Below are 15427 nucleotides of genomic sequence, written 5' to 3' on the forward strand. Positions count from 1 at the left end.
CGAAAACAGGCATGAATATTGTTAATGCCAAGTTTTATTTCACAAGCCACGTATTCTGCGACAAATTGTTAGTAATTAATCATACTATTACTCGAATTTCAATACGTGATGTAGTTAAAAAAAAAACAAAATTTTAGCGTCTCTTACCATGGCTGAACTATTTAAAAATTACTTTTCGCCTTGGACGTTATAAGATTGTTTGAGTTAGTTTTTGAATTTCGCGCAAAGCTAAACGAGGGGTATCTGCGCTAACCGGCCCTAATTTAGCAGTGGAAGGCAGTTAGTCATCACTACTCACCGCCAACTCTTGGGCTAATCTTTTACTAACGAATAATGTGATTGACCGTAACATTATAACGTCCACTCACGGCTGAAAGGGCGAGCATGTTTGGTGTGACGGGGATTCGAACCTGCGACTCTCAGATTACGAGTCGAGTGCCTTAACCACCGAGCAAGTTAAATTCAAGACAATGTATTAAACATGCATTTATAATGAGTTTCTTTATGAATTGATATCACCAAAGGAAGAAAAGCCGACAGACGTTAAAATAAATCATGTGTGTAACCAGTATCTTTTAACGACCTGAAGTAACAATGGAGTTTTACATTCAAGGTCAGTAAGCCTGATATGTTTCACTAACAAGGTCATTTAAATCATTGGACAAAAATCTGTTTTTTTTTGTTTTTTTTTTGTTGTTGTACAAAGGTTGTACTAGTATACCTTGAAATAGGTCAGTAGGGTTTCAGTTAGCGAACCTCATGCTCAACAAACGACTCAGCGTGGTCATAAACTCTGGCTTATTACCATCTGTAGATTTGGTATAGTTGGCTAAACATAGCTGTTAATACCAACTGATTTTACGAACGACTTGCTTTGATTTTATGAACGATATGTTTTCGATATAAAAATCATGTGAAAGGACAATTTAAGAGCGCAGATAACCAACGATTTCATTATCGCTGATAAAACCCACGAAGATATTAATTATTTCGATAATTAAACATTTTTATCACAGTAAATAAACAACTTTTGGATTTTTATCTGATAAACTAAATTTGAAATATCACATTAATTCTTTTAATTTTTGAGATCAAATTGTTATTTGTTGTTTGTTTTGTTTTTGAATTTCGCGCAAAGCTACATGAGGGCTATTTGCGTTAGCCGTCCCTAATTTAACAGCGTAACACTAGAGGGAAGGCAGCTAGTCATCACCATCAACCGCTAACTCTTGGGCTACTCTTTTACCAACGAATAGTAGGATTGACCGTCACATTATAACGCCCCCACGGCTGAAAGGGCGAGCACGTTATTTATAGTTGATTTATAACTTGATATTTTTTATCATTTTCGGCTACTCTATAAAAACCTACACCACTAAAATCCGGGGTTCGCTTTTCAGAGGTGAACACAACAGGTAGACCAACATGGCTTTGCTCTGAAGCAACAACCAACCAAAAAAAATTTTCAGAAAGTTTGATAAGCGCAAAGTGGTCTGTTTTATATTCTGCCACCGCGTGCATTGAAATCTGATTTTTTTTGTGTGTTGTAAACCCTCGGTACAGCGGCCAATCTAAGAACTTTGAACACTAATATTCGCGATTGGATTCCTCACGAACATATACACTATAATATGATATTAGAAGGACGTAATATTAGGCGCACCTCATATATTGCTTTTCAGGACGCCTGTGCACCAGAAAATTTTACATACATTTGTCTTGTTCCCATACACTGTTTGAAAACGTCTTCTAATCAAAGCAGCACTACTAGATATCTTAGAATGGTGGATTATATATGTGTATGGCGAAGCTTGTTGAATTTTGCACAAAGCAATTTGAGGGCTACCTGCGTAAGCCGTTTATAATTTAGTAATGATAGATTAGAGGAAAAGCAGCTAGTTAACTATTTTATCAATAAAAAAGTGGAATTCATATTAATATTATAACGTCCCCACAACTGAAAGGGCAATCATGTTTAGTAAAAGGATTCAAGTAGTCCTCGATCAGATGACCGAGAGTCTAGTGCCCTAAACATCAGGCCATGTCAGGTTCTATTAATCCTTCAGGCGTGCCCACTGCCGTATGGCGACCACACAAAACGGTTTGGATTTTCCGACAGAAAGGCGAAACGAGAGCACAAAATCAAGACAAATAAAGCCTAACCTACACAGATGACGATTGTTGTTATTCAAAACTTCGGAGACATTTGCAGCTGAAAATTATAGAATTTTATAAGAAAATGGGCTCAAAATGTAATTAAATCGTTCCAGTATTTTCACAATTGAATGAATGCAAACGAGATTGTGACTCTAAACTTGAATCACCTGACAATGATTTTGAGTATGACAGTACAAGAAAAAAAATCACCTAGGCCAAAAGGGTTGAGATATATCAAGTAAAATTGTTGCGATATGCTTCCTTAGTGTTTTTCGTGTCTCTTCTCCCTGACCAATATAAAAGAGTAAGGTAACGGAAGGCAGTGGGTCTCAATGAAGTACTAGAGGACAGTAGGTTTTGGTGAGATACAGGAAGATAGTTGGTCTTGATAAGGTACCAGAGGAGAGTAGGTCTTGAAGAGGTACTGAAGAAAAGTAGGTTTTGGTGAGATACAGGAAGATAGTTGGTCTTGATAAGGTACCAGAGAACAGTAGGTCTTGAAGAGGAACTGAAGAACAGTAGGTTTTAATGAGATACTGAAGAACAGTAGGTTTTAATGAGATACTGAAGGACAGTAGGTTTTAATGAGATACTGAAGGACAGTATGTTTTAATGAGATACTGAAGGACAGTAGGTTTTGATGTTCTTAAAATATTATATTATTTTATGACACTTGTACTCACTTTATAAAAAATCAGTCTTACCTCAGTTAAGTGAACTAGACACTGATGAAGACTTTATGTGTAAAATTTAAAGATGTGATAGTAATATTATAAGTTGTATGAAATGTAAAAATAAAACATTCACAAAGTAATAATCAAACAAGAAAGTGATTTCTTGAAACATAATAATTTATTTACTGAATGTATGCATTGGACGGATCACATTATAATCAAAATAACATATAAAAATTTGTTCCAAGGTACAATATATACATGTTTGCATTTGTGTTTTCAATTGACAACACATGAAATCAGAATTCTTGACACTACCTGGATCACTGAGAAAAACAAAACAAGAAACGACACATATACATACTGCAACAAAGGCCAAAATTCAACCAACAGTACAACTCTAATAATTGTATTTCCATTCAAGTTGTAACCAATAATAATAGTAAATAAATGACAAACATACATGTACAGAAACTCAAAATACATGGCACTAATCAGGAAAAGATTTTAAATCCAGAAATATTGTTTTTTGAAAGATAAGGCAGACCTTTTTTCAATCAAATTTCATTGGATTATGTGTGTGTGTGTGTATGCTTTTACAAATATATTCATCAACAGTGCTACCTTGCTTTTAAAGGGAGTACACAAGTAATGTGCCATTAAATGTATAAGCTGAAGTGAACACAGCTCCCCCAACACATTGTCTAATGATTTATAAATCAAAGTTTTTTATTATATCCATGCATGTTTCACAAAACTTAAAATTCTTTCATTAAAATACACAATGAGGTGTAGATCATACATACATAATTAAAGCCATCACATACAGATCATTAAAATTTATCACAGAGGAATGTTTTACTCATATGTACTTCAATTCTACCTTGTCCCTCATCCCGAGGCCTCAGCAGAAGTTTAAGGCCTTATAATATTTTAAATAGGGGTTTGAACTATGCAGTGGGTACAGTGCAGACAACTAACTGTCCATCTACGCATTTAGACAAGAACATAGAAGCCAGTTTTAAATTCATTCTTTCCAAAACTTTCACAACCAGATATAAAGAAAAAGATCCATCAAAGTAACAATTTAAACAATGGAATTATTTTCAAAATAATTTTACCATGTATATCCATTACAAACTGCTCTATGAATAAGAACACAACCATAACTGTACTTTTTGTTAAACAGTCACCAGTGTACACTTCAATTATAACATAATCTGAACTGGTCAGTTTACCAACTAAACCTAACATTCAAAAGTTCATCATATGAAAATAAACTAACTTAGATTTTGATACAACTCTTGCCCTGACCAGATGAGATACATAGTTTGAAACAATATAAAATGTGATAATGACACTTCAGTATTATATTTCACCACCTAATGTCATATAAAACATCAGTGGGTGCCATTTATTGCTCAGTAATAACATTGGTTAGTAATCTGAAACCGAGTATTCTCTTTAATATGATGGTTAACTGGATTCAATATTTTATTTAAATTATTCTTACAAGTCATACACATCACATTATATTATGGAAAGCTTTTTGTAGGATGCAAAACATATGACCTGAACACATGGATGCTATTTTTTAATTTACTATTAAAAGAATAAAGCATAAGAACAAATAAAATAATCTAAAATCATGACAGAATACTCCAATTAAGTAATACTAAAAAAAATTGAAAAGCAAGTCTTTGGCTCAAATACTTAAATGTCACTTTACAACAGAAATAAACATTTTTAGCCCAGCTATGCAATACCACATATTCCTATTAATTGATCTGAATAACTGCAGCAATTTCACATGCAATAAATAATGAACATTAAGTACTGACATATGTTTCATTCATATTACTAAAACAACTACTGCACGTATGTTGAAACAAAGTTTCAGGTTCATATCCTACTCTTAAAATTGTATTCTACAAAGAATAATTAATGTAAACAATACTGTGGGAGAATGGTTAACAGACAGACTAGAATGAAACTTTCTGTAACCATATACAGAAACTTATTTTACTGAAAGCAAGCAAAATTTCTGCAAAATTAGGAACAACATACATTTTGGCTAAGTAGGAACAAATGGTATTGTATACAGGTTGTTGGCTTCACTGTAAATATTTCCTGAAATTGTTCTGCAAATTAATTTTAAATAACACATCTATATCTTTAGACATCCCTAATAGTCCATTCTATATTATATAAGGATAGAATATCAGATTGGTTTTTAAACTGACAGAATTCATTACTACAAAATATAATGCATGTGATACACATGTGAACAATTGTCTACTTACCAGAGATAACTGTGACCACATTTTGTATAGCAGAGGACCATGTAACAAGAAACTAAACATTAAAACTGTACAATTTCTGTGACTTTAAGCCTTTGCTTTTTCAGAGATGTACAAATTAAACCTAATAAGTCTCCAACATTAAACAAGAATATATAATTAAACATAACCAATGACCAATTTAATAACTAACAAGAAAGATGCAGCCTTAGATTATAGCCTTCTAAACATTCTGCAAAATGCTAACAAAGTAATTCTAAAAATTGATATACATATATTTACATAAACACACAACATAATACTTACCTTGTATACTTAGGTATGTATGATAAATTTTGTTAACACTACAGATACATCAAAAGAGAATCATTACAGAAATATGTACTATGATAAATTAATGGTGCCCCTATTTATCAACACTAAATATGATTATATCTTGTGGTGTTTAACTATGGTAAGGATTCATAATGTACCACACTCCCCACACACTTTACTATTCATTTATGTTATTTAGCTGCTAAAATCTTTATAAATTCAAGGCATCTATAAACATTGGACCCATGGTTGTTTTTACAGTGGGAAAGTGATTGCTACAGCAGTTCTATGGACGATAGATGTGCAGATATGGAAACATTCCACAGCTAAACCTCAAAAATATAGTTTTCCAGAATATATAAATCCTTAACATTAATATTTTTGGATATCATCTCAGATAAATGGCTTTTGTTTATGCATACATTTGTATTTAACAAGTGTTTTAAGTTTTATCTTAAAACGTGCCACAATCCTATAAAAAAACTACATGTTGCAGAAAAGAACACCTGAAATGTCTTAAAATTAACACCCTTTTAGAGATACTGAAATAAAAGAATCAATTTTCTGTTACAATTTTAGAAATTACAATTGCAAGATAAAAATGGATTTGTCACCATAAAGTATAACAATCTGTTTTATGTACATCAAAATAATTTGTTAATACAATTTCTAGCAAATGTAACATGAATTGAATTATACTATGAATCTTTGTAGTTCTTTCTTCCAAAACAGATTACAGTCCAATTTTATTAGAGTTATGAAACCTTCTTGTTATTTGGAAGTAACCAAGAATTAACTTACATTAAGAATACACTACACAATAGCCATAACTTAACACAGAATAGAAGTCCATATCATTCCATTTGAAATACAAAAACTAAAAGTTCCTCAAGGTTCTACAATGTTAAGAAACCTATACTTGTACTTCAAATATTAAGAAATTTCTGATTTTTTAATCCAGAGTAATGCAGGAAGTCAGAATGAGATGTTATTTTACACAAAGGATTTTCAAAAATATAATTACATTTTTAAACTTAATTAAAACACCTAATTATTAACACTTTTTCTCACAAATGCAAGAAAATGAAAAACAATATGAAAAAAATTCTTTGGAGAAAAGTAACTCATTTTTATAATTTTATTCTTTCATATGAAAAGTATAAATTTTAACAGTTAATATCAGTTTCTTCTTTTAATGAATTTCATAACTTAATTTATCTTAATATATTCTGTTGTAAAATAATAAACTTACATTTTTACATATATAGTACCACAAAGTTTCCTCATGTTTTTGTTTTCTGCAGAAACCATATTTTATAATTCTGCCTAGTTTAAAAAAAATTTCAAAAATAATGTAAAAAAAATTACAAGTGAATCTAAATCTAGTCCAGTGGTTCTCAATGTTTCAGGCTCACATACCACTTTCTGTTTAATATTTTAAGAATACAGACCCAGGCCTAATTAAAAATTAAAAAAACCTTGCAACAAAAAATCCATATTCTAAATATCCATCTATTAATGTGAGGTGTGTGATTATACACTTTTGGCATGATTGAATATGTGGTACCATTTTTCTCAATTTTTAGGGCTGGCGGTTCTATAACTGACGATAGTAGTATGTATACATGTGTGTGGAAAGCTCAGATAGGGCTTATAACAAGTTTTATGATTTTTTTATATTAACTGTGTCATGTACCACTGACATCAGCTCCATGCCCCACCAGTGGTATGCGTACCTGTTTCAGAATCTCTTGTCAGTGAATGAATGTATAAAAAAACAAAATTGCTAATTAGTAGTTTTGCATTTAATGAGAAAACATTTTGATAAAAATTCAAATATTTTAAATAAAAAAAATTCACTGATCAAATAAACTTACATACACTACAGTTTTAGTTTAAGAAATTTGGTGTTACACATTTTCTATACAGAACTTTTTAACACACAATATAGCCGACATCTGTTAGGCCACAACTACAAAATTCTAGACTAGTAACTATCTGAATGTGAACCAAGCCTGCTGTATTAATCAGACATACAATATGAAAAATCTAAACAAATTTTGGTAATAATTTGGTGTAAGCCTTGCATTAGGAATGTTAGTGTTTTTACTAATCGGATATACCTAAAAAAATACTGTAATATTTATAGTTCTCACAAAGTGCCATTTAACTATTACAAGCTTTTATCTACATGCATGTCACAACTTTTCTGATTTAACAATGCAAAAAATATCTACATCTGATTTATCTTGCACAGTATGTGTGCAATAACTTTATATCAACAACAGAAGTAACAATTTAAAAAATATGTAAATATTAATATGCTGATGATTAAATAAAATGAGTCTCACAGCAATACTTAGATTACACAATGTATAATTATCAACAGTTTTCACCAGAAGAACAAAGCACAAAAGATTCAAGTTTTATAAGTTATTGATCACACATTTAAATAATACATCTTGTGTTATCTTATGTTTTAACTAACTCAACCAACCATTCTTATCTTTTTAAAGAATTAATCATATTTTAATCTCTTTTATCTGAGGTGATTTAACTATAGATAATTTCTTTTTAAATCATGAAAACCATGTGACAGTGGACACAGGTCCATATTATGATATTATCTTATGAGAGCTAACGAAAGAGCACTAATATCCATTCTCTTCCTGAACATCCTCTTCAACCTCTTCTTCAGACTCCACATCTTCTGCAGCTCCATTTTCAATGCGTCCATTCTTCAGTTTCCCGCCAAAGAGATGGGATGAGCCACCAGGCTGAATGTCTAAAGCTTTATAGATAGCTTTCAAGGTCTCCACACTTATATAATATGGCAAATTGACTCCTGGTATATTAGCTTGCATCTCTTCAATAAGACTATGAGCTGTTTTATAATCTCCTTTTTCTGCAAGATGTTCCACAAGATACCCATAGATATCTCCACGACGTATCGCCAGTTCAATACCTTCTTCTTCCAGTAAGGCTTTACACTGTTGAAGGGATTCCTCTGGACTCTCCCTGTATAATCTTCTTGCTTGCACAAACCTTTTGACTAGTTCCATCCTAAGTTTCATCTGTGCCAGTTTAGCTTCTATTTGAGGACCATTAGCACCACCTGGCTGAGCTTTGGTTAAACATTTATATGACTCATTAAGTGCACCAAGAGCTTTTTCATAATTCTGGTACTCATCTATTTCCACTTGAGAACAAGCATCATAAAAACCAGCTAGCAAATCCAAAGCTTTGCCTTTTGTGTAAAATCCTATAATGTTTTTCATGATTTCTGGATCTTGCCTCCAGTCGAGAGACTGTAAATAATTTGCAGCCATGACATAAATTTCTTTCTGACGAGAAACTCCAGCAAAAAAGACAATTTTCTCTGTATCTCCAGACTTCAGTAAAGCTTTCATTGCCTGAGCTCTTTTACCTGCCTGAGTGAACTTTTTGGCTGCTAAATGGTAGTTTTCTTGTACCATGCAGCACTCTCCTATCTTCTCTAGAACTCTGTTTCTTAACTGAATGTCCCCTTCCTCTTTAGGCATTGTAAGTTTTTCTGCTAAATCTTCTGTGATAGCAACATTATGTTCCACACACAAGTCCAATGCTTCTAAGTATTTTCTACCAACAGCAAGAAGGTCAACAGCTTTCTCATACTGTCCATTTTCCATGAAGAACTGAGCACACTGATGTAAGAGTTGTGGATCAGAAGTTGAGTTCAAATCACTAGCAATGGACTGCAGAGCATTAAATTCCCTTGTTTTAAAAGCAAGTTCAACAGCTTTTGTCATATAACCTGCTTTATGATAAAGCATCACTGCTTTATCTTGTTGACCAGGCTTTTCTTCATAATATCTTGCAACCTCTGCCATTTCTTGAGATCCACTCATTAAAGCTAAATTCAAAAGATGATCTTCAAGGTTATTTTCTTTACAAATACGAATGGCATTGTTATATGCTCGAGCCCTGGTAAAGAAGTTAACTGCTTCCTTAATGTTGTCTTGGTTTTCAAACTGTCTTCCTAAATGAAAACATGCTGCTCTATTTCCAGTTTCATTAGCTATTTCTGCTGCTTTTTCCAAATTATTACAATAACAATAAACCCTCACCAGTGACAAATAGTCTTGTGCGGCTTCGTAAAAGTGAAGAGCTGTTTCCATCTCTCCAATGCTCTCCATGTACTGAGCCCACCATCTGAGGAGTTCTTTGTCTTTAGTTTTTAAGATGTAAGCTTCAAGAGCTCGAGGTTCTTCAAAAAGCATTCGTGGTACCTCAAAGTGATGAGTTTCTGATTTTTCATACAGAGGAATAGCTGCCGTAATATCACCTTTAGCTTCCAAATGCTGAGCATAATTGTAGTAAGTGGTCCTCAGATGTACTCTGTCATTATATTCAGCAACTTCCAAAGCTTTTCCCCACTGACCACTATCTTGATACAATTTACTCAGTAAGTCGTAACGTTTGCAGGATTTCAACAAATGTTCTGCTTCTTCTAACATTCCCAAATGGACTGCAAGAATGGCAACCTGAGCATCAAGTTCTGGCTCAATAACAGCTTCTCGCAGTGCTTTTGCTCCTCTTGCATGACCCATTTTACCCAGACACACACTAGCTACATCTAAACGTTTTGTCTTTACACACATACAAGCCATGTTTTCCCACACAGATTCATTTTTTATCACTTTGATAGCTTTAAATGCTTCATCCATATTTCCAGTGGCTAGGAAGAAACTAAAGGTCATAATAGCCTTCTTAGTTGCTTTATCACTTTTTTCAAGACCAACAAAGTCTCGCATTGATTGCCTTATGATAGAGCTGGAAAATTCCTTCTTTTTAGATATATTTTCAGTTAAGTCAGCTCGTTGATATCTTTGTCCAAGAGAAGTCATGTTACTACTAGACTCATCTGTTATATTATTTTCTAAACTTTCTTCTAAAAGATAAAAATATGGGACATTTACTCCAATTAACTGCTGACTTAAATTAAGAGAAAAACTGTCTTGAATCAAAAGTCCTTGTTCTGAAGTTACAAACATTGAAACAACTAGAATTTCAGGTTTTTCTTCAATTTCCAAGTCATATGATGATGAGTACTGTTTTTTTAATAAGCCAGACTGTGATAAGCTACCTCTATTTTTACTTGATTTGTCTGAAGGTAACAGGCTAGCTTCACAAACAAGAAATCTAGAATCTTCAAAGTCCCAAAAATGAGAGGTTGGAAAACGTCCACACACTCTTCGAGCCATGTCTGCATGTGCTTTCCGAGTTGGAGACTTATGAATCCCAGCAGACTGAGGACTATCACCATCCTCTTCTCCTTTTCCATAAGCAAAGTCAAAATATAGCAAGGAATCACTTTCTAAATCCCAAACATATAAAAGAGGATCTGGAAAAATTTTCCCTTTAGTAGTTGCTCTGCAAATAATCATGCTAATTTTGTCACCTTTGCTGTTACATTTAACAGAACTGATTTGGCCATTATCTTTCAATACTGATGCCAGTGATTTTGGGCCAGCATGTGGTCTTGGTTCTCTACGACTAACATCCCACATTTTAACATATCCAGAAGAAGTGCCAACGACAAGGTAAGTACTACATAAGTCTATGCTGATAGGGATTCCTTCTTCCTCAGTAAAGATTAAACTTTGTTTTGTTGTACCTTGAAAGGTCTTAACCTCCACTTTCCCATTCTCTATAATGTAGGCACTCTGTTCATGTAAAGTTAAAGCTTGAGATGTTGAATCAAATGCTCCTACATATTTAGCAGATTTCTGATCAGCATCCAGTTCATAGATAAGAATTCGTTTTCCTGTTGAAACTGCTACATGACTCCAGCTCACAAATACAGATTTTATGTGAATATCGGTTTTCAATTCAATGTGACAATCTTTCTCTACAAGTTCAATTAAAAGCTGGCGACCTGAAACTTGAATAGCTGCAACTTGGTCTCTGAAACTCCAACATAATTCTTGTTGATTGAGTATGTAAATATCAGTGGTTGTTATCACACTCAACAATTTTTTCATTGATCCCCACTTAATAGATTTTACAGCCCCCTGAACAGACGCAGCTACTTGGAATTTCCACATATCTTCATTTGCAGTCTCTCCTCCCCTAAATGATCCTGCATATTTCCATGTTACAATATTTCCATGACTAGTCCCTCCTGCTATAACCTTTTTGGTTTTTTCACATGATATGCATGTTATAACCTCTGTATATTCCTTAAAATCCTTCTGAGTATCCATAGATAAAACTGTACTATCATTGTTGTCCACATTCAACAAACGAATAACTCGTTCTCCAGTACTCATTGCAAGAAGTCCACTGTCTATCCATGCAACATTAATCTCAGAAGTTCGGCCACTTAGCTTTACCCTTGCATGCTCAGTGAGTGTTCCTTCATCCCCTACTCTGTACTGTGTTAAGTTATCAGTTACCACGACCAGAATATCCTTTTGGTCGTAGTACAGTAACTGACGAATAGCTACATTACAATGCAAAACATCACTACAGCTACCATTTTCCGTAACATAATATATAGTTCCTGATACAGAGCCTACAAAGAAGTCATAAGACTCTTTTCTTGCAAAAGACATTCTGTTATGAGTTCTTCCTTCTTTAGCAGGAGGTGAAGACCAAGATGAAAACAGATTTAAGGCTTTTTCATCTCCACTTACGGCAGCTTTAGCAAGCTTACTTATTTCATGTTCAATATTTTCCTCTGGATATTGCTGATAAACTATATCTGTCAAGTAGTCTTTCAACTCGTGGTGAAAGACAGTAGAAATCTCACCTCTTGAGTCCACTTTCCAACCAATGCAGGTTCCAACGGCATCAGCAGTAACCAGTCTGGTACCATTTTCACTCCATTTCATCACGGCAACAGCTTTTTTATGTTGGGTTTCAGCATCATGTTGTTGTTGGTCGTGGTCATTCCATACACACAGATCACCATTTTCCCACCCAATAGCAAGAATTTTTCTGACTGGGTGCCATGAAATTGATGTTACAGGTACTCCAATTTTGGAATTTATGTCTGAAACTAAAGGTGAACCATCCTCTTGATATAAATTTATAGTTCCACCTTTTTCTTGATCATATGATGCAACTGCAAGAATTGTTTGTATCTTATGCCAACATATATGAGTTTTTAGAGATGGCCCATCTTCAATTTTTAAGTCGATATACACAGCCATCTTTTGGTTATTATTAAACCTTTTTTGTTGTGAAATTTCACTTTGTAAGAAAAGAAGGCACAAATGTTTTAAGTTTTCTTCATATTTAAAGTGACACATTCATAAGTAGAGCACTAACTAAATGGATCTTGTCATATTTATGACTTCAGTAGTGCAGTGTTTGAAATTTATGTTTGATTACAATCACTTCATAAAATGCTGTCCACAGTATATATTCCAAACTCAATAACTGTTAATAATCTAATGTTTACACTGTATAGAGAAAAGTATTCGCATTACTAAGTTAGAATGATTAATCAATTTTGTAGAGTAAATACCACAGGTAGTTACCTAGGCCTACTTCTTTCAAAACGACAATGTTCTATGCTTACTTAAAAGTATATATCACTCAGTAGGAACATGATCAGAATTTTGATATTCATGCCTGACCTTACACTGTCCATCAAAATATGAAAAAAAAAACTTTGGTAGCAAGCTTTCCCTTTATTTGCTATAAATCCAGTAAAGTATTATATAGTTAGTAAGCCGTTTTTAAAGTTTCAAAATACTTACTCCTATTATCGTTTCTTTCTTTTTTTTTTAAAGTAGGTAATTTGGTATTGACTTCATTATTTCACATCAAATTTCCTTGGATTACTTGGCATCAAAGTTATGTATAGTTAATAAAAATACTTACTGAAATGTCATTAATTAAGTTAAATTATCGGTAATTACTAGCAACTGATCGTAAGCTTACTGAGTTTGGTATTCAGTACGGCACGACTACGATAGGGTTAGAATATTTCATTTTTTCCAGTGTGGCCTCAGGTTCGATGCTTAAACATTGTAAAGACTTTCGAATTAAATTAATATTGTTGGTAAAGTCCAAGGATTCTATCATTTAATTGTAAGGCTAATATATGAAGAGAACAAACATCCCATCCAATAATTATAATTATACCTTAAAACAACAATGTTGATTGTTCGTTGTCACGTAACAACATCGTCGAACATACACACAAGGTATGTTTAAAACTGCCCTCTAGTGTTACTGTTGTTTTATAATATAAAAACAGAAATAGAGTGTGTTTTTCTGATAGCAAAGCCACAACGGGTTATTTTTGCTGGAAGAATCGAACTCCTAATTTTAGCGTTGTAACTCTGAAGACTTACCGCTGTTCCAGCGGGGGATAAGAAATAGAGAAACTATATTGTTGTGTGGCTTGTAATTTAATTTTACCCTATTTGTATCAGTTTTATTTTATTTGACTAAAAACGAAATAATCACATAAGATAATACTTCAGATTAAAAGACAGTTCACTCAAAATGAAATATGTTATCAGGATAACTGCTGTATTCCAAGTAGTAAAATTTGACAGAAAACAGATACGCTGCTGCAAACTGTCGCTCAAGCACGTTGCCATAGAACTGGGCTAAACTTTTATACACATACAATATGTGTGCTGTTTATATGAACGCAACCGAATAAAGTAAGTACTATCATTACGATATTTCGTTTATATGTTTAATAAATACTCCACTTACAAAAGGAAAATATTTGCCTCATTTTAAATAATGGGCATTATTTTGTTGCTTCCAAATATATGCTGTATCTCACTATTTTTCCATAAACTTTACTTTCCATAAGTTCACATCATTGTCAAAATAATTATATCAAGAGTAAGTATGATAATACAATTTCAGCACATGTAAAATATGAGTTATTAACAGTTACAGGTAATTTAACTTTTACAGAATTATTTTCTGTTGTTGTATACTTAAATACTGCCCTACCATCTCTGGTACGGCCCGGCATGGCCAAGCGCGTTAAGACGTGCGACTCGTAATCTGAGGGTCGAGGGTTCGCATTCCCGTCGCACCAAACATGCTTGCCTTTTCAGCCGTGGGGGCGTTATAATGTGACGGTCAATCCCACTATTCGTTGGTAAAAGAGTAGCCCAAGAGTTGGCAGTGGGTGGTGATGACTAGCTCCCTTCACTCTAGCCTTACACTGCTAAATTAGGGACGGCTAGCACACATAGCCCTCGAGTAGCTTTGTGCGAAATTCAAAACAAACAAACAAAACCATCACTGGCATTGAGAAACGTAAACAGCAGCCAAATACGAAGCTTGTGGAATAGCCAGAAACGATATTTTAGGTTGGTCCAGACTTATGATGGACAGGTTTGAGGCGTATAAATCCTTGGAAACGATGTATAGGGAGCTAAAAAACTACATTTACCAAAAGGCAGAATGTGACGGAGTGAGCCTGTGCACTGAGTGGGTGGACCACGAGCGACAAAGGCCCATCGAAAGCACGTTGTTATTCTAGTCACTAACTGCACAGACGTTATGTTTCGTAATTTTCGGGCCTGGCATGGCCTAGCGCGTTAAGGCGTGCTCTTCGTAATCTGAGGGTCGCGCGTTCGCACCCGAGTTGCGCCAAACATGCTTGCCCTTTCAGCCGTGAGGGCGTTATAATGTGACGGTCAATCCCACTTTTCGTTGGTAAAAGAGTAGCTCAAGAGTTGGCGGTGGGTGGTGATGACTAGCTGCATTCCCTCTAGTCTTACACTGCTAAATTAGGGACGGCTAGCACAGATAGCCCTCGCGTAGCTTTGTGCGAAATTCCAAAACAAACAAACAAACATTCGTAATTTTCCAAGCACTTTTTTTCTTTCAAATTTTGAAAGCTGTTCTTATAAGAAATAAAATAGTTGGAATTTGAAATTAAAGCATTTTAAAAGTGTATTGTATACGATAATGATCAGCTTTGTATGATATAAAACATTTTTTGTCCTGTTA

General features: G+C 33.9%; 1 protein-coding gene across 1 annotated transcript; it reads right to left on the bottom strand.

Moving 5' to 3' along the window:
• Nucleotides 1-2996: 2996 nt before the first annotated feature.
• On the bottom strand, nt 2997-13663 carry rempA (intraflagellar transport protein rempA). Its single transcript, XM_076469883.1, has one exon. It carries the CDS (start codon nt 12739-12741, stop codon nt 8098-8100), a length of 4644 nt encoding a protein of 1547 aa, XP_076325998.1. The 5' UTR covers nt 12742-13663; the 3' UTR covers nt 2997-8097.
• Nucleotides 13664-15427: the final 1764 nt, after the last annotated feature.

This window comes from Tachypleus tridentatus, chromosome 12 (assembly GCF_004210375.1).
Source record: "Tachypleus tridentatus isolate NWPU-2018 chromosome 12, ASM421037v1, whole genome shotgun sequence".
Taxonomy (NCBI): Eukaryota; Metazoa; Arthropoda; class Merostomata; order Xiphosura; family Limulidae; genus Tachypleus; species Tachypleus tridentatus.

What these genes read in the sequence shown, in the direction of transcription:
- rempA (XM_076469883.1), bottom strand. Translation starts at nt 12,741, where the DNA reads ATGTGTCACTTTAAATATGAAGAAAACTTAAAACATTTGTGCCTTCTT.